Consider the following 25,104-nt stretch of genomic DNA (forward strand, 5'->3'; position numbering starts at 1 on the left):
TTTAGAATAATTTAGAAACAGACTAGAGATCAATACCGACCACAGCGTGTAACACATAATCATTGCGTCCTGTGTGGATGGAACTCAGTTGTTAAAGTAGTACAAAGGTTCTTACTCATTCACTCATCTGGAAATAAGGTTCATGATTCTGTTCACAGATATAGGCCTAAAGTCCTTTCTCAACTTGCAAACAGATTGCAAATGGGACCAGGATGGATCAAAAAAGTAATAATAAATAACCCTATTATAAGTGTTTTGTGCAGGTATCGCGTTTCGCACTATACAAGTTACCTGTCCTCAATAAAAAAATGATAGACTTCGTGGATTTTCAAGCGAAATCACCTTTGGGAATGGCCATGTTACCTGTAACAAAGTCAGTTATACCAGTAACGAGAAGCGGGCAGAGGTATCATTGACATCACTTGACCTTATTTCTCCATCAGCGAACACTGGCAACTTGAGATGCCTTAACTATGGCTGCCAACGCTGGGAGTTCAAATAGGGGGCACGTGGAGACCTCGCTAGTAACAACCTCAAATAAAAAAGTACAAAGTCCTAATTAATGCAGAAAACCCCTTGACATAGTTCAGTCTGCAGAAGTGCCTCTTCATTCGTTCTAAGAAGAAACTTAACATTTTCTAAATGTTCATTGCAGATACTACCGATGCCACGTCTTGATACATTTTATGAAGGGACAAAGCCAGGTCTAATGATGGCTCCCTGCGTAGCCGTATAGATTGCACCATATTGGCACATTAAGACCTCTTCCCGCAGTAAAAGGTTTGAAGATCTGCGGTATTGGCTCTTTTAGATGCACTATAATAGCAAAAAACATTTTTGCATTTTAGGTACCCAAAAAAAAGAGACTGTCAATTCTAACAACTCAGTTTGTACATTTTCGTAGGTGCATGCATGCATAGCCAACAGTAGTGAGACAAATAATTTTTACCCATGCATTGACACGCTGATATAACACACCTAGGTATGACATCAGCTCAGGAGCTGCTCCCAGAGACTTACTGCGGAAGTGTTCAGAGGCATAGTAGTACACATCCTCGTAGCCCTCATGGTAGTCCTCCTCCGGGCGGTACTTCTTGCCCTTCCGTCTCCTGGATCTTCGGATCTGCTTCACGAAGCCCCAGAAACGCTCCATCCCTACAGTCCAGGAAGGTCAGAAGATAAAGACTCACGCCTGTAAAAGGGGGTCGACGTACATGAATTCCCAGCAAAGGGGTGTTGGCAGTGTCACCACCCACAGAGGGGCTCCAAAAGTGTGAAACCCTACAACAAGTAGCTCAGTAGAGTCACGGCGCCCAGATGGGTATAAATTCCCAACAGAGAAAGCTTTGGGGAATCACTGCAAAGTTTCCAGGTGGGCGGAGATTTCCAATTAGGTCACTCAGGAGAGTCTCCACTCTCAAAGGGTGTGGCAGCTACCCAACCCTAGAGGCATATCAGTCTCATGGAGAAGCTCTTCGGACACCAATTCGGAACACAAGTAGCAGCACAGGTTTCAAGCAGCTTGAGTACGAGTCCAAACACGATTTTCTGGAGTGTCACAGCATTACAGTAGATTTTATTCCCAAAACAAGGGGGCTCAATGGAATTGCGACTCAATAGGAGGCTCCACAGGTGGGCATATATTCCTGACTTAGAAGGTTGTTTAGAGTCATCACAGCTCTCCAAGTGGCTCAATGAGTTAGGAGTTCCTTACACAAAATGTTCAGGAGGACCACAAATCTCAGATGGGGTCAAGTAGCATGAATTCCCAAACACAAAAAGCTCAAAAGTGTCAGTTCTAAAACACACTAAAAGGACAGAAACTCAGAGCACACGTGCCTTTGGTCAGATTACGGCTCCGAAATCAGCCTAAACAGCATGAGTTCCCCACAAGCAAGCCACAGCACAACTTTGTCCCCTGGACTATGTTTCAGAAGCATGGACTCTAAAGACACCGCTCCCAAACTAGTGTCACTCTCTCAAGTGGGCTGCAGTGGCATGAACTCGCACCACAAGAGGCCAAATTTAGTGTCGCATCTCAAAAGAGATCAAGGAGAATTAACCGAGTCCACAGAATGCTCAGGTGAGTCGCAGCTCTCACGTGGAATCAGTCCACCGCCACAAGGCTTCAATGTGCCACAGCTCTCAAGTAGGCTGCAGTCACGAATTCATTGAACCATGGCTACGTCAAGGGTCCACCACCTAAATGACTCTGGGTTATGACTTTAACCTCCAGGATGCTAAGCCATTACACTACTCAAACCAACACTGGGTCAGACGTTAAAACTCTTCAACTAATGTGCCATTGCAGGCAACACTACAGACGTCCTGGATATGCTCGGCAACAAGTTTAGGAGACATAATATCCCAGCGGTAGAGACCCCCACCAGGGACAACCTCTGACAAATCATTTTGTGCCAAATACCTGAAGGGGCTCCCTAAGACGCGTCTAACGACCCCAAAAATGTAGAATAAAAGCTCACACTGAGCAAATGCCACTCTAGGTAGACACAACACGAACTGACTCCACCATTAAATGGTAGGAAAAAAACAAGCAAATGAGAAACTTGCAAATTGAAAAGTAAAAAACTGAATAAATTGCACTTTCGAAAGACTAAGCAGACCATGCCCAATAAACGACTGAACCTACAGGTCATAAAAGGCTATTAATGTCCTCGCTCGGGTGAAAAAAACCACCAACATATTATGATGGAACACAGAAGAATTGGAAAACATAATTCTAGACAATTTTTGGATTAAAACGAATATAAATATTAAATAATGGAACACATTGGAAAAGTAAAAAAAACTAAACAAATTCTTAATCTAAAAAATGAAATACTAGCGCAAAATAGCTGAACCGCTAGAATAATGTAAAGTGTTGGCAATGCAGTCCTCTCGTGCAGCGGTTGCAGTGGCTTAGCAGAAGAGCCGTCCCATCCGCACAGAGTTCAGCTGGGTGCAGGCGGACCAGGTGGGGCGTGCACAGGAGCTGGGAATGTGCACAGGTCCCAGAGAAAGAACGAGCTAAAGGGCAGCCCTTGAAGAGAGGGCAGCTAGGAGCTCAGAGGCAGACTCCCAACATTGGCACCCGCATCCTTCTGACGAGCGTGGCAGGGGCGCAAGGCTTGCCCCACTGAGGCAACAACCCTTCAACAAGGCACCCCAGCAGCAGCGTCGCTCTCCGCCGGGGCTGCTCCTCTGGCTTCCATCCTCTGAAGAGCAGCTAGTGCAGGGGGAGCGGGCAGAGCCCTCAATGGACCGTACCACTGCCCAAGGAGGGGTGAGGAGTGCTGCAGAACCCCGCCTCTACCAGTCGCTAGGGTCTGCGGGGTGGCAGGAGCCGCCCATTTCTGTCGGTTCCTTTGTTCGTGAAGGTGGCCGAGGTACGGGTGCGCACGGGAGAGAGGCCGGTGAGGAAGGGGGGAGCCGGCAGGGAGGTGGTTCGTTCCACGCAACCCTGGGTGTGCGCTGATAGGAGGGCGACCTCGGAGTGTATGTGTGAGAGGGGGAAGGACACCTGAGCCCAGGGGGGCCCAGACACCCGAGGGGAGTGCGAGGATGCGGTAGAGTACGACGTGTAAACACTGTCTCGACAACGCTCCGGCGCGCTGTGTTAGCGCAAAGGGCGACATTTAAAATAGAGTACAGTCCGCCACACAAGTGCAGAAAGTCAGAAATGCACTCTATATATTTAACAAAACATCGCTCTATTAATAAATCTGTAAATCCACGGATTCAGGCATTCGTTGCCACTTGCAGGAATCAGGGCATACACACCACTGCTTTGTATAGCCATCTATTTATTAATTCCTCATTATATACTTGGCTTCTTAATGTTATGGTTTGGGGCAGGGCTAGAATGGCCCTACACTCACCATTTCCAAAAATACTGACTCTAAGAATGAATTTTGGCCCCGGGAACGGGACGCTGCGCGGCGTTTATTTGCTAGTTTAGTTTTACAAAACATGGAAAACAGGATGCACCACAGCACCTGAAAGGTGAATCTGGATAACGCCTTTAATTCTTTAATCAACCTATCCAGCCACACATTCAGCACATATTCATTAATCTGTGAATCCATTGGCTGAACAACCTTCAGCAGGCAGTGTTTTAGGTACTGGGTTTAAGCACCGCACTCATGTCGCTTTAGGCACCAGCGAGTACCCCGTTTCAGAGGGAAGGCAGGGGAGAGGACTTTGGGGTTACTTAAGTCGAGCTAACCAGGGGAATCAGCCCATCTCTTAATTTTAGAAGTATTGCTCCGGTTTCACCTGGGAGTGGGAGCTTTGAAACTGGAGCATCCTTCCACCAAAACCTTTAAGCTTGGGTGCACACACGGCCACAATGCGCTGGAAAGCAGGCGTTTAGTCAGCGCCGCCATACCTGACTGACACAGATCAAGTGGAGGACCTCCACTACGCTCTCGACATTCACAATGGTTAGTCGGAAGATCGCAAGACTACCCCCACACATACACACTTCCCTAACAGAAGACCTCTCTGGCAAGGCTCTGACATGCTATATCATTAAATGAAATAACTAAAAAATAAATGCTGCCTGAGAAAAACCCTGCGTGGGTGAGTCAAAACTGCAGAGGCGTGTGCACAAAGGTCCAAGAGGCCAAGTAATCGGGGAACGCTTCTCTACACATATATCCAATAACGTTAATAATTCATCCTTAAAAGGGAGCGTGAATTATATCAAACGCCAAAGTCCAGAAACGTATTTTCCTTATTTATTTTACATTACGATTACTTTAAGAAGACTGACGCCTCATGGAAATGCAGGTATTTAGGCATTTCAGTTGTCAAGTTCTAGTTCACCATCATTTTGTTCTGGATATGGATGCTTCGCTTTTCAAGTAGCGCTGTGTCTGAGATCTTAAGTTGCTCCACGTGAGATGAGGCTCACTTTGCCCCCTGGTACTTGTAGTTTCACTTTATCCATTCTGCATCCTGAGCTACACCAACTAAAATGCAAAGAATAAGTAGGGAATGTGTGAGATTCTCAGTTCTTAATTTGTAAATAAAGAGGTGCCGGTGCTCAAAGCCCTTCTCTTAACCACTGCTGTAATTAAATATACCAGCACTGAATACTGAGGCAGCGTAATCCTGAAGCCATGTCGGGCCTCTTCAATCCATTTACGACCACCCCTGCCCCTTCAGCTCATCCTGCAACTTTCTACTTTCTCCCTTTATGACGCTTTTTAGTTTTTCATTCTTCCGTCTTAACCATACGTGTCTTTTGCTCGCACCAAATGCTTGAGGCATAAGAATAAGCCCCAGCCCTCACAAATAAGTGCCGGTGCTCAGCACCGGAAACAACAAGCACAAATTAAGCACTGGAGATTCTCACACCTTGACATGAGCCTAGAAGCCTCTGTAGTACATTTTCTTTCTTAAAACACAACACTTTCAACATTGGCCTAAAAGGTGTATCCTGCACAGAGCCGTGCAGACCCCCCATAACACCTCTGGGAAGCTGAAGGGTCCCAGGACAAGTGCGCCTCTGGAGCCAGCTCTCATTGCAGGGTCCAAGGTCCTCCCCAGCTTGGGTTTCAAAACAAGCCTATTAGAGGCAAGAGCTTTACACTACTATCTCCCAAGGAGAGTATGGTGGATTCCATGTCCTTCTCCTAGCCACAACCCCCGCATAGCTCCTTCTCACACACCACAGCACGCTTTCGGCACTTACACACTCTAACGGCGCACGAGCTCCCAAAGCGAGACCGTTCACAGTGTCTATAGACAAACGTAGGATCTGCCACGTGTTTACATGCACCCTTTATTGTTGTCTAGCGCTCTGGAACCATTATCGACACGTCTCGCTTCTAGCATTTCAGCGTTAAAGTGGTTTGTTCTGTCCGCGGAGGTTTGTCAGCAGTGCGACGTTAAAAGCTGACGTTTTGCATTGACACGCCTGCTTTACACAAGTTCCTTTGAAAAATTTGGTTTTACCCAAGAAATAAATAATACAGATCCTACACATCTCATCACCCCCCCCCCCCAAAAAAAAACTGAAAAAACAGCCATGCATTTTAGGTTGCCGCTATCTGTATGACGTAGCTTCTGAGTCTGTCTTCACCTAGCAGCTGTTGCCTCCTGCTCTGAAAACACCGAGGCCACTTTTAAAGCCTGCATGGCTGGCGCGTATTTTCGGCTAGTTCGGTATAAGGTATCCAGCCACACGCATAAGCTTTAGACGCGACTAACCCAGAAAAAAACCGAGAACGGGTTCGCCATTGTGTATGCGACTGAGACGGTCGTCGTGTATACAAACACTCATAGAAGTACAGCACGTTCTTAGATGAACTTTCCTTCAATGGAACCATAATGGCGGCCCTGGCGAAGAACAACCTACAGGTGAGGGGACTGGTCTTGGGTGGGGATCTTTTTCAAGATGTATTCATACATGACTTCCATGGGGGAGGCCAGATCGCTTGGCGTTTCATGACGCCACGGCGGGCCGCTTCAAAGCATGGCAGGCCTCCACATTCCAAGACAGGCGCAGAGATAAGAGAGGAATGTGAAATATTGTCATGGCCCAAACCTATCACTTTATAGAGCAAGGAATGCGCCCCTCTGCCAGGGAGCCAGGTGGGGGCTCAGGTATGCGCGCCGTGGAGGGCTGGGAGCCAGGCATTCCGTGGACGTCACGTGAATGCACCTGGACGACTAGCTTTTTAAAGCGGAAATCCAGGCTTCTTTTTATGAGATAAACTTAAGATCCTAGTTTCACAGCGGCTCTTTATTTGTATCTAACCGCCAGAGCCATGACAATAGCACGTTCAAATAGCTCAATCACTTCCTGTCACGTCAGACCCGTGCCTGAGTGGCAGCCAGGCAGGCACTCTCAAAACCACAACCAGACTGGAAACAATGAGAGTACTGGAATGTAGGGAGCTCCTTGAAGACGTCAAAAAGGCTCATGGCCTATAATTACTGGTGTAATCTTTCTGATCCAGCATTCCAATGTTTGTCTTTCTTTTTCCACTAGTTTACTTCAGAAAATTCTATGCTCATTCGGTGGGATGTTCTAATAGTTTTATAATCCTTCTTGTTTGGGATGCATCAGTATTAAAGCCTCCCTCTCTCTCATTTTTGTGTGTGTTTAATATATATTCACTAAAAAACAAAGGTTACAGGACGTTATAGCCAGGTCTATATTTTACACAAATAAAACCTTAGAAATTCAGCAGTTATAGTAATCTCAAGAAACTATAACTCATTCCCTAAGGTAACTATAACTCATGCCCCAGCCATGCTGTTTTCTCATCAATAATTGTATTGCAAAGGTTGCAGTGATATTACCTTTGAAGTCATAGAAGATGTCATGACTGATGTAATATGTGGGGTAATTAACAGTGCATGGCAAGGGCACGAGTTATAGTTATCCTAGGGCACGAGTTACAATTTCTCTAGGTAATTATAAATGCTGAATTTCTATGCTTTTATCTGTGTAAATCTGAAACTATCTATAACATCCCTGTAACCTTTGTTTTTTTTCAGTGAATTTCTATGTTTTTTAAATGCTATTTCCTAACCATAACGTCCCATTAATCTTTGTTCTTTTCAGTGAATTTCTAGTTTTTTTTTTTAAAGTAACGTAATACTTAATTACTGTACATCAATACAACCATTGCCGCGTACCGCCTGCGGCCAACCTTCCACATGCAGCCAAACCCCTGCCTGCACACGTTCTTTGGCCGTGTGTGGCGGGGGGAATGAGGGTGGGCGCAGGGCCTATGGTCAGGCCCTGCGTACAACTCCTCAAAGGCAGCCAACCCGCGGACCCCCTCTTAAGGCCACTTTTGTCCCCAGGGGACTCCCATACTCAGGGGCCAAATTAATTTTTTTAGGGAAGTGTGGGTACCAGGCCCCCCTCCTTGAGCTGTTTTAGAGCCAGGGAACTCCATCCTCAGGGGCCCACCAATATATTTATAGGATGGAGCGCCTGAAGCCCATTTATCTGGGTCAATTTTGGCCCTGGGGACCCAATTTTCTGGGGCCCAGTCATATTCTAAAGGAAGAGAGGGGCACAACAGCCTCCTCCCTGTGCTGATTTTGGCCCAGGGGACACCATCCCCGGTCCCCGACCAACCACGGATGGGCGCAATGGTGTCCACAAGGGCACCCACCACACTATGAGCTAAAAATGCTGCTCTCCGCGGGTGGGAGCAATCTTTTCATCTGCTTCCCTGCCCGCTCACCTGCAGGTGGGAAAACGGATGCGAAGTTCGCTCCCAGCGGGTGGGAGAATTTTTCATGCTCTTGCCTGCTGGGAGGAGACTTGGTGTTTTCTGCTACTAGGTAGGCATTTGCAAACTGGTCCCACCAAGCCAGATCAAACACAGGTTTCCTTGCTCGAGCCAGTGGTAGCAGGGAAACTGCTTTGTCTCGGGGTGGGCTCCCCGGGACATAGCCTGTGCTGGGGCATGGGGTCCCCAGGGCTCTTAGTAGCTCATGGAGAGGGGGCGCACTGTCCCCATTCCCTTTTAAATATCTGGCCAGGCCCTGGGGATGAAATTAGCACGGGGTGGTTTCCCCCTTCACCCTTGTTATTACAGCCAGCGCCCGGGGGGGGGGCGCATGCCCCCAACAACCCATTTTTAATGAGCCAGGCCCCCCTCCAAATATATATTTTTCCTCCTGGGACCTGGCCTAACTGGGGACAGTGGAGTGTGTAAAAAGAAAAAAGCGCAGAAGGCCAGGCTTTTTTCTTTCTAAATTTGACATGGAGCTGCAAATCCTCTGCAAATAAGTGGCAATGTTAAAAAAAAAAAAGTTTTTGGCCCCAGGTGGGGTTTCCATTACCAGATTTAGGGAGTCATAGTATTCCTACCCTGCCCCCTTGTGTTTTTTTTTTTTTTTGCCTTTTTTCTTGAGACTCGTCTGAGTCTCAAGATGGCTGCGATCACTTCCTGGTTGAAGTGGTAACAGACAATTGCGGCATTGTTGTTAGCAGGTAGATCAAACGAGTAGTACCTGTGATGTATCCAGATAGAAATGCATAATTTATTTTCTTTAATAAGTCCAAAGCTACTAAAAAGGTGGGGGCTGTTGTTGTGTCTAAAATCTCTGTGGGAAATTGCACGGGAAAAATGCATTTTAGGACCCCCCTTTTTATCAGCTCCCGCTTGAAGAATCACCACAGGACTTTCCTAGCAGCAGCAGCAGCAGCAGCTGAAGTGAGTGGCAAACTGGTTTTGAAAATTTCATGAAGAATCGTCAAACAGTGCCCAGGTTATTAATAAAACAAAAAACACTTTCTAAGTCCTATATATAACTACCTAATGGTGCCCACCAGTAGGTAACACACACACAAGCATATCCATTTATACATATAAAGTAAAGTTATAGTGTATCTAAAGTTAAACTGATCATCAATCAGCTAAACATCATAGGGTCTGACCTACAGACAGCTCTTAGCTGTCTGTTGTCAGAAGACCTGTTGAGGACTATACCCAAAACATACAGTGGGCTTAGAGCCAGCCTAATGGTTAACACTGGTTGGCTTGCTTGTCACTCATTTGTTTTCTTCCTGTCCAATGGTTTTCCTTCCTCTTCTTTTATTTGTCTCTCTCCTAATGTATATCTTCTTTACCATCATTTAAATTTCTTTTTGTTTAAGCACTCCACAACAATGCATGTGTTTTCTTTCTCTTTCCCTTGTGTGCTGGTCTTCTGTGCACTTTGGCTTGCTTCCTGCTCCACCTAACCCTAGCTTCATTCCCTGTTTTCACCAACAGCCATTCTATTTTTCTGCCTTAAAAAATCCCCCATCCATTTACCTCTAGCTCCTCAGTTATTCCAGCACACAATTTCTGATGCTCTCACATTGTGTTGACTTCTCCCCACCTGCTTCTCCATTGCCAAACCACTCCTCCCCTTCCGATGCATTGTTCCATTTTTCTGGGTGCCCAGAAGCTGCCATTTGGGATGGATCGATCTGTTTTGAGAAAGCATCTTTGTACAAGTAAACATTAATTTTCGTATTTTCAGCTGTAAGTGGCATCTATCATCTTGGAACAATAAATAAAAAAAATCTACGCACACTGGCAGAATCATGATATTTCAGAACTTGTATGTATCAACTTACGTTTTCATAGTACCATATATGCCACAAGCATACATGTTTTTGTGGATGTACAATCTAGATTTGCTCACAGACATGCACTGATTATAAAGTACATCCTGGTACAGAGATTTAAATGAAAGCCAAGTGGGGGCTTGTGGTGGAGATAGCAGCAAGAAAAATGTACTTGGGGTAGTGTACATAGCAGGCCATTATTACATAGCTTCACACTAGCATGATATCATTGGCTCAAGCTTCTGCATTGGCATATTTGGACTGCAAGGCATTCCTCTTTGCAAAGTTGCTCCTATGAATGGCAGAGAAGGTTCATTTAGTGCAGAACGCACAGCTTGGATACATACATGAATTTTCCGCTTTTGCTCGTAAGACCCACTTCTTGCACAGATAGAGCATAGTGTTTACACAATCCATGGCGTGCTGTTTGGAAGTTTGTGGACTATAGTTTTGAATGGATCTGCTGCACCGACTGGTCCATCTTCGGGAACCCACGCTGCTGTGCAACATCTTTTAGAATACATTGAAAACGCCAATAGGTCTTGCTTAGGTGAAACCTGTTGAGTTTGCCAATGCTCGATTACTAATGCATTGTCACAAAGTATTTGGCTTTTCCCTGCACTTGGAGATGAGGAGATAGTATGGAAAAAAAACAACTGGTATGATAGCCAAGAGCCCTGGATTCGTTTTGTAAAGAACTGGCAACCTTTACATGTCCCAATTGTTAATTAGGCTTTCAAGTTCCATTTCCTCACCTAGGGTGGCTTTAGGGCAGTGCAACAGGTGCAGTGGCACAGGGCGATGACCTAGGAAGGGGGGCTCTGACCTCAGGGGTGTCACACCGGGCACCACCAACCCTAAAGCTGGCCCTACCCTAACCACAAATCTACTTCAGGTCATGAAGACGCTTTTGTATGCACGATGGTCCCACTCACTGTCAGTGTTGGACATACACAGCATCTGATTCTTCACCTGAAAATAGGAGCTGCTACCAGGCAGTACTCGCTCACACGAGTGACTGTACATACCTCTCTTCCTTTTACTGTAGCTCATACATGTGGGACTTGGTGCTGCGAGTCATAGTTCTCAGTCGCAAATGAGTCACAGATGCGAGCTGGAAGTGCTTTGATTCATAACCTGAAACAACTGGTGCCATGGGTACAGTTCTTAGCGGGTTCTTTCCTTTTAGCGATACTGCCATGGGAAATGAGACAGGTAATGCCAATGTCTGCTCTCATTCTAAAATATGCCTCTTGATCACAACTGCTATAATATTTAACAAGCATTGACAAATCCAATAGGCCTTGTAATTTCAAGCACCGAGCTGTGGACGTTGCCAATGCTTGCTGATTTGGCATAGTTGATAGTTAAAATCATCCCTAGATAGTCATCCATGCATGCGCATGGGGCAGACCAATAGAGGACACCCTATATATTTTCCAGTGTTTAAATAATCACACAAATGACACTGTGTGTAAGTATGCATGCACAGGAGGCCTCCTTGAAATTTCCTTCTAAAGTATAACAAAAATAATTCCGTGATGGCTGCCTGTGCATGCTCTTTTGTGTTCCTAAAAGGCTGACAGCTTGGATTGATTTTTTTTTTTATTATACTTTATTTACTTCTCCAAGATGGTGAATGGCCATTCCAGACTGGTACATTTCAAAATTAAAGTGTACACAGGATGCCACGCAAATGGTGACAAGTGAGTGGCCCACAGCATTGTGAAGCTGGGAGGCTCTTGAAAAAATAATGTTAACAAGCATTTGCAATGCAATAGGTATTGCATTTGCTCGAGTTAGTACTATTGGCACTGTAAATTTATAACTGGACTTTTCTTTCCACATAAATTGGTCAACCCTTCCTAATGATTTTGTCTTTTCATGCCATATAATTACAGTGGCCCTGCTTATAACTAAAGCACTTCCATTTACCTTCTTCCTCTATGTGCAGCAAAAAATGAAAATGTTGTCATTAAGCATCTTACTTTAAATCTGCCATGCTAATTTCAATAGAATACCACTTTCACCACCCCACCATCAGAGTTGCTGGCTGGCTAACACAATTCCCCCCAAAAACATACAAGGCAGCCACAGAGGAGAAATAAACTAGAAGGGTCACATACACATATCAATAGTGTTCAAACAGTCAATATGTAATAAGGATGTTACGTTGGCCTGAATTATGGTAATCATTGTAATAAGGAGAGATTATTAAAACATACACAATTATCATTTAAGCCTTTATCAGAAATTATATTCTGGCATTAGACTGTAATACTCAAAACAGCCCCCAGAGGTCACCATAACACAAATATCATTTGTAAGAAGTATGGTCATGTAGCCATATTGTTAGCCCCTAGAGTGCATAACCCCATGAAAAAAACCAAGAGAAAATAATGCAGTGTAACCATATAATTAGCCCCTAGAGGACATTTTTAGGACTAACAGGCCTACTACAATGGTATTACAAATAAGGCCTTTAAAAAAAACTTCTCCTAGCTAGAAAACAAATGTTCTAACCATAAGAAAGCTTAAAAGACATTGAGTGGGGGGAGGGATTATTTTGGAGTCCCCCCTAACATAGTGTGTGGACCGAGAGATGACATAGACAGAAAGAGCACATTGTGGTCAAAGTTTTGAAGGTGGTCCCATCGTCCTAGGACCACCACAGGCTGAGTTATGAGCAAACATGTTTTATAAAAGTAATACCCTGCAAAGCATTATGGGGCAAGTTTCCATGCCACAAATATTTTAATATGTTGATATTACTTTAATGCTTAGAACAGGTCCTAGAGGATACCACAATGAAAATAACATTTGTAAGAAACATGGTCATGTAACTATATAGTTGGCCCCTAGAGGATATAACCACACAAAAAGAAAATGCCAATAAATAACGCAGAGTAACAATATATGTAGCCTTAGACAACATAGTGCATTACTTATTTTCAGGGGTAGCAGACCTTTAGCAATGATATCACAAACAAAGCATTTAAAACACAATCTATTCCCAGCTAAAAAACAAAAGTTCCAGCCACGAGAGACAAAAAAAACAGTTCACCCAAGCTGAAGTATATTGGCATTCGTGCAATAATCCATGTGACAGGGGCAGTCTGCAAGGCGTGACAAAAACAGTCTCAAAGCAGGACAAACATAAAGCAATTAACAATGACATTGTGATTTTTCAAAGGCAAGCCCAGGAACGAATTGAAGTGTTGGGCATGAAATGGGTGTGGGATTACAAAATATAGAAACATACTTCTCAACTCAGCCTCATTTGTTGGATGTCACCCTCATTGGACTGAACTTCATCACCTTCAAAGCAAAATACCCCCTATTAACTTAAATGGAATCTCCCGCCCTGAAAACTTCCCTCAACCTGCCTTGTAAATTGTTCAACTCAATTGATTTTAATTGGATCACCCTCCATATCCACTCAATGTCACCCGTGCGAGGTAGGACAATGCATACACACAGTGACTGATGCACAAAACAGGATTTTTAGTTTGTGGCGCAATCTGCTAAATTTCTCGGTAGAGAAGGGGAATTCAGAACTGAAAAGTTGCAAAAACGTTCTTTTGCTGCACTACAAACCGATGCGCGAATGGAAACTCTAATAACTTCAGAGAGAAAAGTGTGAACAAATCGCATGGAGAAAAGCTGAAAATATCGCAGCTTGGGATAGACCAGAATGCATGGGTGGGGAGGATCACACGGCCACAGTCCGTCCAAAGTGTGCGCACACGGTGGGAAGACGGCTCATGAAAGACACAGAACGGGCTGCTCTCACTTGAGAAAAGAGGACAGATATTATGTTGATTAGAAATGTGTCGTGCTTGACCATGTTTTACAGCGTTTTGAGTGGCCAGGAGAGTAGGATTAGGGGAGTTTGGAGGATGTGGGAGCAACACCATATCCCATAATTCCGCCACTACAAAAACCTGACACCCTGAAATTGTACCTCACTTTAGGCGAATGAATGGATTCGCATTTTTCACAACGGAAAGCAGCGGTGAAGACCTTGCTAATGTTTCAAATCAATAGGGAACAGGAGAAAATTCATCGAAAGCAATGTAATCACAACAGTAAAATAACACCACTGACTGTGCTCTGCAGAGTCTGTGGGGAAGAGATGAATGCGGGGGAGAGGGCAGGAGAGGGACAGAGGGCATCCACCCACTCTGTGATCGTGTCTCCCATGAAACTGCCACATAACTAGAACACATTAATATATATACTTCTATGAGTTATATAAAAATGAATTTCAACTGTAATCGTATTATTCCAGACTATGTATGCAAAATCTTTTATAAAAATACAAATTAGTCGTTATTTATAATGCAAAAAATAGAAACCCTGAGAAACAATTTAACAAGGGGGGACCCAATGAAATCAGAGACTGAAAATATTATGGAAGGAAGAGGAATGTCATCAGGGTGGGGGATCACATTCAAGCCCGAAGGAGGCATTGTGTGTGTTTGAAGGGTTAATATTAGTGCAAAAAGCATGAACCTGAGGTGAGGAGGAGTTGAAAAGGTACATTATGGGTTCATTCCAGTGTAGATTCAGTGATTAATGTGTAAAATAGTAAGTGCTGACACCCAGAGTTTTTCTCAAAAACCTGCCACGGGTGCTGCTGAATATTGTGGCTGCTATTAGACATGGCTGCCTAGTCTTGATTCTCCCTCGAGCTATGTTCTTCCAACACCCTCTCTTCTCATCATCTCACTTTTGTCGGGTTTATTCCATACCTGCTGTCTCCCATTACCACTGTTCTGTATTTGTGTTTCCCACGTGTTATCCTTTTCTCACTTTCTCCCTTTCTTTCTGGGACCAAGACTGATCATGAAAAGAAAGCACCAGTCCCCAAAAGTGAAACCTGATGGGCCCACCCGCAACTAGCTTTTCAAATTAAGCACTGCGTTAGTATACTTTAAAGCGCAAAGTTTTGGTGGAGCTGGAAAAGCCAGGTCAAGAGAGAGGAAAGGAGCAGACTAGAGAGATGAAGTTCAGGGACTGGTGAGATGGCCTCAGGATGGACTTGTCTTCCAAGGTGCATGTATCTCACCGGACAGAGCAATAGTGCATTGGAGCCAGGCACCAGGCATGGATGCTAAGCATCTGCATTCTACTGCATCACAACTACCATTCTTCAATGACATTTTTAAGAGGGAAGCACCTATAAAGTTACTGTGTAACAAAGGCAACATAAGGCACCATGTTGGCGCTATACCATACAAGCTAAATAAATATATCTTTAACAGCTCCAGTCTTTTCATACATCTAAGCAGTTAGTGTAGTTGAGATGCTCTTCTTGTGGCATCGAATAAAACCTCTACCGCCAAGTGATGGTTAGACCTACATAATGTTATTATTCAAACATGTATACATTTTAAGCTTACACACTAAACCAGGGGCACCCATCATTTTTGTAATAAGAGCTACTTATGTTCAATAAAAATCATCTCTAGATATCGGTGTTAAAACAGTGAGCACTTCAGACCTTTCTTGCAGGTTTACTAGCAGTGACCACCTCAGCAGGTCAGGCAAAGTCATTAGCAATAATGCAAAGAAAAGCTTTATCTATTGTAATTTTGAGTGCCTATTCATTTCATAGCAGTCATATATGCAATCTCCCCAGCACCAAAGTAAGAAGACCACCAATACAGCATGAATTACCAATGAAATACCAGCTCTAATTATAATTTTTAAAACTGACAATCTGCTTTCTTTGTGTTATTATTTTGCCATGCTCCACTTAGCAGTCCGCTTAGTTCAATGCATGTCAATGGGGCATTAGAATATAGTCCTGTCTCTGAACCCACACACATAAATCTTTCACACTGCGTGCTTTAGGAATAAGTGTGAGAGAGGAAGATGGCAGGCAAAATAGTTGCTGTGAAGTTTTGTATAGCACACACTGTGTGTTTCGTCACCTCTAGGCACATGTATTGCTCTTGATCAAGTGATGGTCTTTGGTCTTGGAAAGGCTACTCTGTGTGGGTGCTGAGTAAATGCCCTACACTTCTTTTCACCAGCACCTAACTAATACTCTCTTCATCCTGGACCCCCTTCTTCGAAGCCCCCATAACTTACTACATTACAGGACAACTGAAACAATGTGGGGTGGAGACAGGGTCTGTATTGCATGGAATTTTTACATAAAAGGAGTCACATGGTGCATTCTGAACACCTTTCGGTTCAATCAGTAAAAACTGTATATAATGCACAGACATCATTGCAAGTGGGGCCCTGAACGAATTCCCCAAACAATTTAACATCAAAAGCCCGTAATTTTAAACACATCCTTCTTCTGTGTTTTTTTTTTAACCGGACAGCGGTTGAGCAGTAATTAAAGCCCAATGAAACCCAAACACAATCGAACTCTCTCTAGGCTGTCACCTAGAGCTCTTTCGCACTGGGCCAGGCTACCTTCCATCACTTTGAGTTTATCCATCGAGAACCGCACGTTGCAAGGAAATATCCCTCCCAGGAAATATCCCTCCCAGGAAATATCCCTCCCAGGGTACCACACAGGGAAAAAACTCAATTGTTTAGGTCTAGCTCAATTAGACCTCGTGCTCGGGGCTTCCTCTGTAAAATAAGCGCCAGCGCCCAAGGCTTTTGCGGAATCTTGCTGCTAACACTGCTAAATGCCAGTGTGATGAGCACCAAGGTGTACTCTTGATTCTACTTTATGCCCCTGCAATCCATCTCCCGACACCCCCTGCTCTTGATCTCACTCATGCAGGCTCTTTTTCATTTCTGATTTGTCTTTTTTTCTGTTTACTTTATTTTTCTTCCTCTTTCTCACTCTTTTTCTGTGTGAAAGTCTGTGGTCCTGGCCCATAAAAGAAGAGTGCTGGTGGCCCACACCTTCAACCACTGGCTCAAATTAAGGACCGTTTGCGCTTACAACACAAAAAGAGTGAGCTCTAGTTCGCCCCCTTCATCCATTGGCTCTTTTGACCTGCCTCTTTCAGCCACTGGTTGAAGGCTTGTCAGTCAGAGTGTATAATCCAGCTTTATATGCAGAGCTTGCAATGCACCACATGAGCGACCAGTAGAGAACCTCACTCCTCTCTGTCCAATCCTGTTGGCTTCCTCCTGTGCGTTCTTTTGAGTTTCTCATCACTTGCTCGCCACCCACACTCACAATTTCTCTGCTGGTTTTTCATAGAAAAATTTCCGACTGCTGGTGTGATACATCAAACGAATTGTGAGAGATAACAATGACCATCTATTTGTAGCACCTGACACCTGTGTCGCGATTGAGGTTCTTGAAGTCAAGATATTGGTTGATGACTACAAATTGGTGGTTGCGCAAGTTAGTTGTTTAACTGACCCGAGTGGAATAACTAATTCACAGTGATACTGAAATTAACTGAGTTAGCACATGCGTCCCCATGATGGTCATGACTGGAATACATTCAGGAACCGAAACATCAGCATAAACAGACTAACTGGACATGGTTTGTGTGATTAATTGGCAGAACGTTCTTTATGTATGAGATACTAACCTTGCCTAGCGCTCTGTTTTCATTGTAATAAATGTGTTCTTCTGTTGTGGCACTATGTTATTGGGATTCTCTGCCCCCCTTGCAGATGAATCAGTACCATGTCACGCGCAGCTCCATTCCAGCACATTGAGAGAGACAGCAGAAGTTCAAGATTCCTAGAACACTTCAAACCCCGCATGCCTCCGATCTGTGACCTCTCTGTTGACCCCCAGAAGCAGTGACACTTGTGAAGAGACTCAGAATAGCACAAGCAGCAGCAAGGCAAGCTTCCTAAGCTGGCCCCCCCAACCCCCACACTGCCCAAGGCCCACACACAGCTACCAGGTCAGCAAAGGTAAAGGCCAGACTCATGAATCAACGAGCACGACAGCACACCGAAATGGAAGCGGAGGTGAGAATGAATTGCACTAAGAGAAGTAGTGACAAACAAATGGCTGCTGTATAATAAAGGACCATATCACATCCTAGCCAGTCACGCCCCACGGGGGGTCGACATCTTGCAGAATTCAGTGGAACTGATCACTTGCACAAATAACACATTTAGGCTTCGGTTTTGAATTAGCCAGTGAATTGGTGTGGTAATACCGGCCAATTGCTTCCGGTTCTGGCCCACTTCACCCCATCATTTACTGGTCATCACAAATTTGAGGCACAGAATAGGGAATAACTAGCGGGTCCTAAATTATCAGGTTGTTTACAGCATGATTTTCCAGAATTCTGGGTCCCCTGCTCCTATAAGGTGGGAAATGTTGGCAGAAAAGCAGGTGAGTTTACGGTGAGCAATTCTACATGTTGTACTTTTTTTGCGTTCTGGTGTTCAGATGTAAAATTTCCACTACAGGAAATATAAAATGATTTGTTTTAATTCATGATGGGAATGAAAGATGGACCTTCACAAAATAGGTTAGCCGAATTTGAGGTGTGAAACAAACAATTTTTAAAACGTTCTAGATGAAAAACATTTAAAACATAGATAACAAGTGGCTTAATATCATGCATAACAACCTTGGCCAGTCTGGCATCGTAGCCAACATCACTTTATACACTGGGGTTTAAACCCATAATAGTAATGTTGAAAGCAAAATTACAAGCCCACAATGCAACATGTTGCTTAAAGAAGAACCAGGAATATATGAGAGAGAGAGAGAGAGAATGAGAGAATGAGAGAGAGAGAATGAGAATGAGAGAGAGAATGAGAGAGAGAATGAGAGAGAGAATGAGAATGAATATATATATATATTCTGGACATAGATTTACCACATTAGTACCAATTTAACACCTGGAGCCAGCTATCAGCAAGTGAAATGTGCCTAGTTAAACTTTGGAAAGGATCTGGCACTGCTAAAAATTCCATGTTGCAATTTTTGTTGAATAGCTTTTGTTCTGTTTGAGATAGAAACCACGTTTCATTTTTTGTGTGAAAGCTTTCATGTTTTGTAGCACATGGTGCCTTGTGTGGCGAGTGAAAATCCATAATTATGCAGGAAAGTTCAGCAATAGAAATGAGTAATTCAAGTGTACCTGATTATCTCGCCACACTGGCAATCGGCCACTTCGTTTTTGTGTTATTAGATATAGCGTTTGTCAAGACCTTTTGACTTTATTAAAATTATATGCTTTCAGACAGCCCTCTTCATTCATTGGTCTCTTGTTTCACTCACATTTTTCTTCCACAGACTCCAGAATACAAAATGGGGATTTGGCTCAGTCCACAGTGTAAGTTTACTGTGTGTAACCACATTCTGCTCTCTTACAAGGAGCACACCAACACACAAAGTAGTTCCCATTAAAGCCAGGGACTACTATGACAGTGTGTGGTTTTTTTTAAGACCAAAAACATTTAACTTTTTTTTTTTTTTTTTTTTTTAAGACTGATGAATGCCCTGGAGCTCCCCAATAATAAAGTTTTGTAAAAACCATGACAAAAGAAAGCAAGCACTAACAAAGCCAAAAGTGGCTTTTCCAGTGTTTCTAACATTAAGACTCCTTGGATAAACAAACTGGTGTGCTAAAGGAGATTTACTAGAATACAGCAAGCAGCAGCATCAGCTAACCATGTATGAAGAGACCGAGAAAAGAAAAACAATGAGCTGGCACCCCTATTCCAGAGTCCATCCTCAGGAGAGGTGGGGGTGAATTACATGGAGCTTCTGAAAAGGGCCCTGTCTGGACTTAACTGTAGAACAGGCTTCAGGTGAAATCGCCAAGGGTCGGGGTAGTTATTCAACAGCAACCATGAAGCACTACCACCCTGCAAACCACAGGATTAGCGGCGGCCGCCGCATTATGGAAGCGGAGGAATGCGTTGGGGGGTGGGGGGTGGTTAGAGACAAGGTAGAAATTAAAAAAATAAATCAAAAGTCCTATCTTGCCCCCGTCACCTCGCACGCCTCTTCTTCTGGTGTCACAGCATTAGCTGCTGTGACATCAGCACAGGCTCCCCATCAATCCTGGGGCTGCTTTCATGCAAAACCTTGCATGAAAGCAGCCCCAGGACTGGTCTGAGCGGGGTGTGCAGTTTCTCCAGCCCGGCTGTGTACACAGCCAGGCTGGAGAAATTTAAGTACGCATGTGTGTTTGGCCGGCCTCAGACGGTCGGCCAAAAACACATGTGCACTTAGGTGCACTCTTCCCTCCCCCCCCCCCCTCCCCCCCACCCTCACCTCCTGTGGCTTTGCCCTGCCCCGCCCCTACCTGCACCACTGGCTGAGCCAGAAGCAGACCAATAAAACGATCTTGCATTTTGTCTGCTTCTGGCACAGCCGGTGGGCTACGCTCCTTCGCCTAGTGCAGGAGCTACGCCTGCTCGGGATGGGTCGATAGGAAAGTTATTCCGGTGATTTCAGTGCAGTAGTTCCGTGTATGCATACAGTAACCTCCGGAAAAAATAATTGTTCTGTAAGGCATTCCTCACATGCCGTAGTTAGACTGCATTTGACTCTCCTTTTAGATTTTCGGTCACGTTTCTGCTTAGCCCTGGCAGGGTGGCTGACAGTACCAGCTTACAGGAAAAAAGCTGTGAAAGTTAACTTAAGTTTTTTTTGTAATGCTGCGTGAAATTGTCCTCCATTGAAAACTGTCCATAAAAACCCTTCAAGAGTATGATTGAGTAGCGCCATGGATCTCAATTCACCGAAATGCCAGGGGTTGCGGAAGTGACACCACATGCCCTTTCACCTCTACTTTCACTCACACACACACACTTACACGTACATACTCTCTCACATAAACACACTCTCACCCACAAGCACGCACACAACATACAAGTAAAATAATTTTTTCTTACTTCAGCTGCCATGGAAGCACATATTCCAGCTAATTATACTCCATTTGTATCACACTAATAACAATATATTAATTTTCACTATTAGTGTAACAACCCCCCCTTCCATGGCTGATTTCAGGCCCAGGGCCCCGCCAGATATGTAAAGGGGGCCCCACCCACACTGTCTGCACAGCAAAAGGCCCCTGGCCCGAGAGCTCCCTACTCGCTCCAGGCGTGGTGGGCTCCCTCAATATATTTTGCAGAGGGCCCCTCAAGTTTAATTACGCCACTGACTTGGGGTGGATGACGAGATGTTGTTTCCCTCGGATACAACCACCTGTCCAGCTCCGGGAGGGCAGCCAGTGAGGGACTCCTGCTTTCACTACGGAATGAGGGGAGAGTGTCAGTGGGGTCCTCGCCTGGCCATGGCCACGCACCCCCACCAAGACTCTCTCCCTTCACGCCTCTGGGCTGCCTCCGTTGGCCAATCCAACATCCCCTCAAAGCCTCCCTCCGGGGCCTTCTCTAGATTCCATTTCCTTCTCCGAGCCTCCCCCATGCCCAACCCGACACCTCTGTGAGCTCCTGCAAAATAGGCCATTCCTCCAGCAGACTTCCCCCACTTTCCATTCCCATAACTCGTCAGAAAAGAGGGGGTGGCAGCGTGAGCAGGGGAGGACACATTCTTTCCAGTTATCCCCTGCACTTCTCTTTGGCACGGAGCCAAACGCGCTGAGAGTTTTTATTTTAATGGACCCCGAGCCCTCCAGTCCCCAGGCACTTCAATCCTTCAGTCTTAGGACCGCAAAAAGCAGCGGGATGCCTTTCAACAAAGTATGAAACGTAACATTTTCCCCGAATAGTGTTTGTGAAACAATTGCACGCCATTGGCTGGTCTGAGCACCCAACACAACATCGCTGCTTCTGTATCATACGACTCCCCGTTACCGGGGCACCTCGCTTCAAGCCATGGGATTTCGGTTGGCATACCACTGCATTCTGGGAGTTGTGGTCTAGGCATTATTCAGTTGAACTAATGCACATTAGACCAACCATTTGTAAAAGGAAAACACAGGACTGCTATGTTGTGTCTCTGTGACATATAGTCATTAGATAGCCTTATGAGTTCCAATTTGCAGTCCCATTAACTGATGACCAACTGAGGGGGGATGGTGTCTCATTAAACATATACCACTTTACAAAACATACTTTCTTGTAGACGGAAATGTGTCAAAAACGGATTCTTCAAATATTGGGGCACTGGCGATATTTTAGAACTGAATACGTAGGCGGTGACTTCAGGCAGACCACCCGTGCCTCACTCACGCGGAGCAGCCTTTCTATACCATGCGCTATAGAAAGGCTGCTCCCCTATACCTGTTCGCTAGTGGGGTCAAATCTTACCGCGAGAAGCACACGCTTCAGGATGTTTCTAGTAATGTTTTGTGTTCTATATTACAGACAAGTTAAGTATTTGTATTTGATGTAATTCACTTTACTTCATGAGAAGTGCCAGATGCCCCCTTGTAGAAAGAGCTGTACCAGATACTTTACCTCTAGGACAGACTGACCATCAAACGTATACTTTTCTCAAAACATGCAGAAAGTGGTTGCCAAAGGAATTTAAGGTCACCTTTCTAGTACCAAGGCAAATGATTAGCCAATTGGCTACATTTCATGGCTAGGTTTTGGTTTGCTATTCCACCTTAAAACACACTTTACGAGAGCGTCTCTGCACAGCAGGTTTTCCTGTTAAGTATTACTCTTATGTTAGGTAGATTTTTAGACCGCTATATTACCGTGAACAGGATATGCAGGCACTTTAAGAAATGCTAAAATGAATGGAACTGGATGAGGAGTTTTAAACAAGCCAAGTCTTTGACATCTGTTTAAAGGCCAGTGCCAGGTGAGGTTTGTACATGAGACCCGGAAGCTTGAAAAGAGCCTGTTTATCCACAGGCAGCCAATAAAGGCCTTCAGGTGGCTGGACACTGATGTGCGACTACGTGGATTCAGGACAGGTTGTTTGGTTTTCTCACTGAGACATTCAGTTACATAGCAGAAGACGAAAACATGACAAGTGTGACCCAGGCACGTTGAAAGATATTACAATGATTTGGAATGGCTACACAGGCACACATAAATGTGCCACAAAGAATATCTTACAATCATATTTACAAATATTCATCATAAACATAATGCAGAATTTGCACTGGTGATAACAATTTTACCTTATCTCCTGTTTAAAGGAAGACTTTACTCATCACACCAAATCTTCTCTAATTTGCAAATGTAAACGTTTTATTATAAATTACAACTTAATCTGGTTATTTCGTTTTGCTTTGTTACTCCTTGCGTATAGAAAGAGTGAAGTGCATGCTTTAAAGGCGTATAAAACAATACTTTCAATCGCTGCAGACATTAGCCAATAAGTGTCTACATGGGTAGAATGTCAGCAGGTGGTTGTGCTAATGGCAATGGGAGAAAATAAAAGACAATTCACTCCATACTTTGTCAAAAGTTCTTGGACCAATTATACCACTTATCCCCCACAGTCCTTGAGTTTTTTTGGCTTACTCACTATATACTTTTACTTCCTGGACTGACTATAAATTCAATTGCCCCCATTTTACCCATGCAGTAGGCAGAATGTTTTAACTCAACAAGCCGTGCCATCCTCTCATGCACAGCAGTGGCTCTACGGAGACAACTATGCCAGAAGATCTTTTCCGAGCTGGTGTTCAACTAGAAATACCCCCCCCCCCATGGCAAAGGCACTCTCCTCCTCCGCTCAGTTATGTTGGCAGAACCTACCCATCGGCAGTCTTTTCAAATAATGTCCAAAGAATAGGCTTCAAGGTGCACCTTAACGCGCAGATGTATGGAATCTGCAAATAAAGAATATTCCAAATACAGGATTTCCAAACTGTAAAGGCTAATTCAGCTCCATCAGGGACTCCCACCGCACTTACATACATTGAGAAGCTGGAACAGGACTAGGTTCTATAAATTACATCAAAAAGGGGTACAGTAATTGGCTCTGGGCAATGGAGGGCTCCAGGCTGTTTTACACCCACAAAATGTACTTTTGTGAAGGTAAACACCTCTACTCTTTCACAGTCAGTGCCCCGAATAAGTAGAAAACTGTTCTTTAAAACTTCAAATGGTGAAATGGAACACATTTGAGCAGATATATGTATTTTGAAGAACTTACTGGCTCCCTACGTGATCAAAAAAATAAGAGTTCATTCAAAAAGAACCTCAAAACTCACCTCTTCCAGTGCTGTTTGACTCATTTGGCATTGGTACTCTCTCATTCATTTACCTCCTCCAATCTTGTCAAGTGCTCGGATACCAGTGGGTAGGGGCACATACAAATAACTTTCAATACATAAAATACGTCAATATCTGTTATTTTCAACCTGAACAACCAAAATACAATTTGGCAATCCGAGTGATCACTTGGCATTTTACTCTTCAAGACGTCTCAAGAGCTAAATTCCCAAATATAGACACATCACGCTGTTAAATTTAATTTCACGCTTCATAAGCAAACATTACCAAACTAGGAGCACTGTCACCTCGTATCTTTCTATCTAGCTATCTCTCCGTCAACAGAGCCTCGACCGTGGCGCTCTTCACAAATGAGTGAATCGTCTTGGCTTGTTAGTCACCCGTGGACAGAACCTGAAGACGGGGACTCTCTCTTCTTTACGAGTACATTTCACATGCAAAGACCCAGCTCCCCATAGAAGACTGAATATTCTTCATCCTCTGTAGGCTGAGGTCATTTAACCCTTCTAAGTAGTACATATTTCCTGCGGTCTCTCGAAGAATACACAATAGTGCAATGCTATTTGAGAGTGATTACAAATGGTCCTGGGCAGGGTTGCAGAGCACAAGTGACTGTGGATACAAGAAATGGATAGCCCAGTCCCGTTTTTTAAAACACCGGAAAATGCTGGTGTTCACACTGTTTTTAATCAGCCATAGCTTTGGCAAGCTTGAGAACTGAGGCACAAGGAGATAAAATGATTTGCTTGGCAGCACACAATTGTGGTGTGGGATTAGAGCTCCAGTCTCCTGGCCCCATTGTCAGAAAACTGTATCCTAGACCAGATCACCTATGTAAATTCTAATCCCCAGGGAAACCTCTCTCTACAAGTAGGATCCTCCTACAAGTGCAAAGCCTACACGCCAACATCTCCCTCAGCAGGCATGCA

The 25,104-nt window shown here is 44.3% G+C and overlaps 1 protein-coding gene across 15 annotated transcripts in view; it reads right to left on the reverse strand.

Annotated features, from left to right (window-relative positions):
- Positions 1-25,104, reverse strand: part of GRIP1 (glutamate receptor interacting protein 1) — a 1,044,357-nt gene that overhangs the window by 674,512 nt on the left and 344,741 nt on the right. For 7 of the 15 annotated variants that reach the window (XM_069229169.1, XM_069229161.1, XM_069229157.1 and 4 more), the window contains exon 1: positions 1,021-3,217. The exons of 5 other annotated variants lie outside the window; for them this stretch is intronic. In XM_069229169.1, the coding sequence (XP_069085270.1) occupies positions 1,021-1,153 (133 nt within the window). In that variant the 5' untranslated portion in view covers positions 1,154-3,217. Of the gene's footprint in view, positions 1-1,020; positions 3,225-25,104 lie in introns of those variants that run through there. 3 more of the 15 variants (XM_069229165.1, XM_069229164.1, XM_069229168.1) reach the window with 2 other exon arrangements.

This window comes from Pleurodeles waltl, chromosome 4_1 (genome assembly GCF_031143425.1).
Source record: "Pleurodeles waltl isolate 20211129_DDA chromosome 4_1, aPleWal1.hap1.20221129, whole genome shotgun sequence".
Classification (NCBI taxonomy): domain Eukaryota; kingdom Metazoa; phylum Chordata; class Amphibia; order Caudata; family Salamandridae; genus Pleurodeles; species Pleurodeles waltl.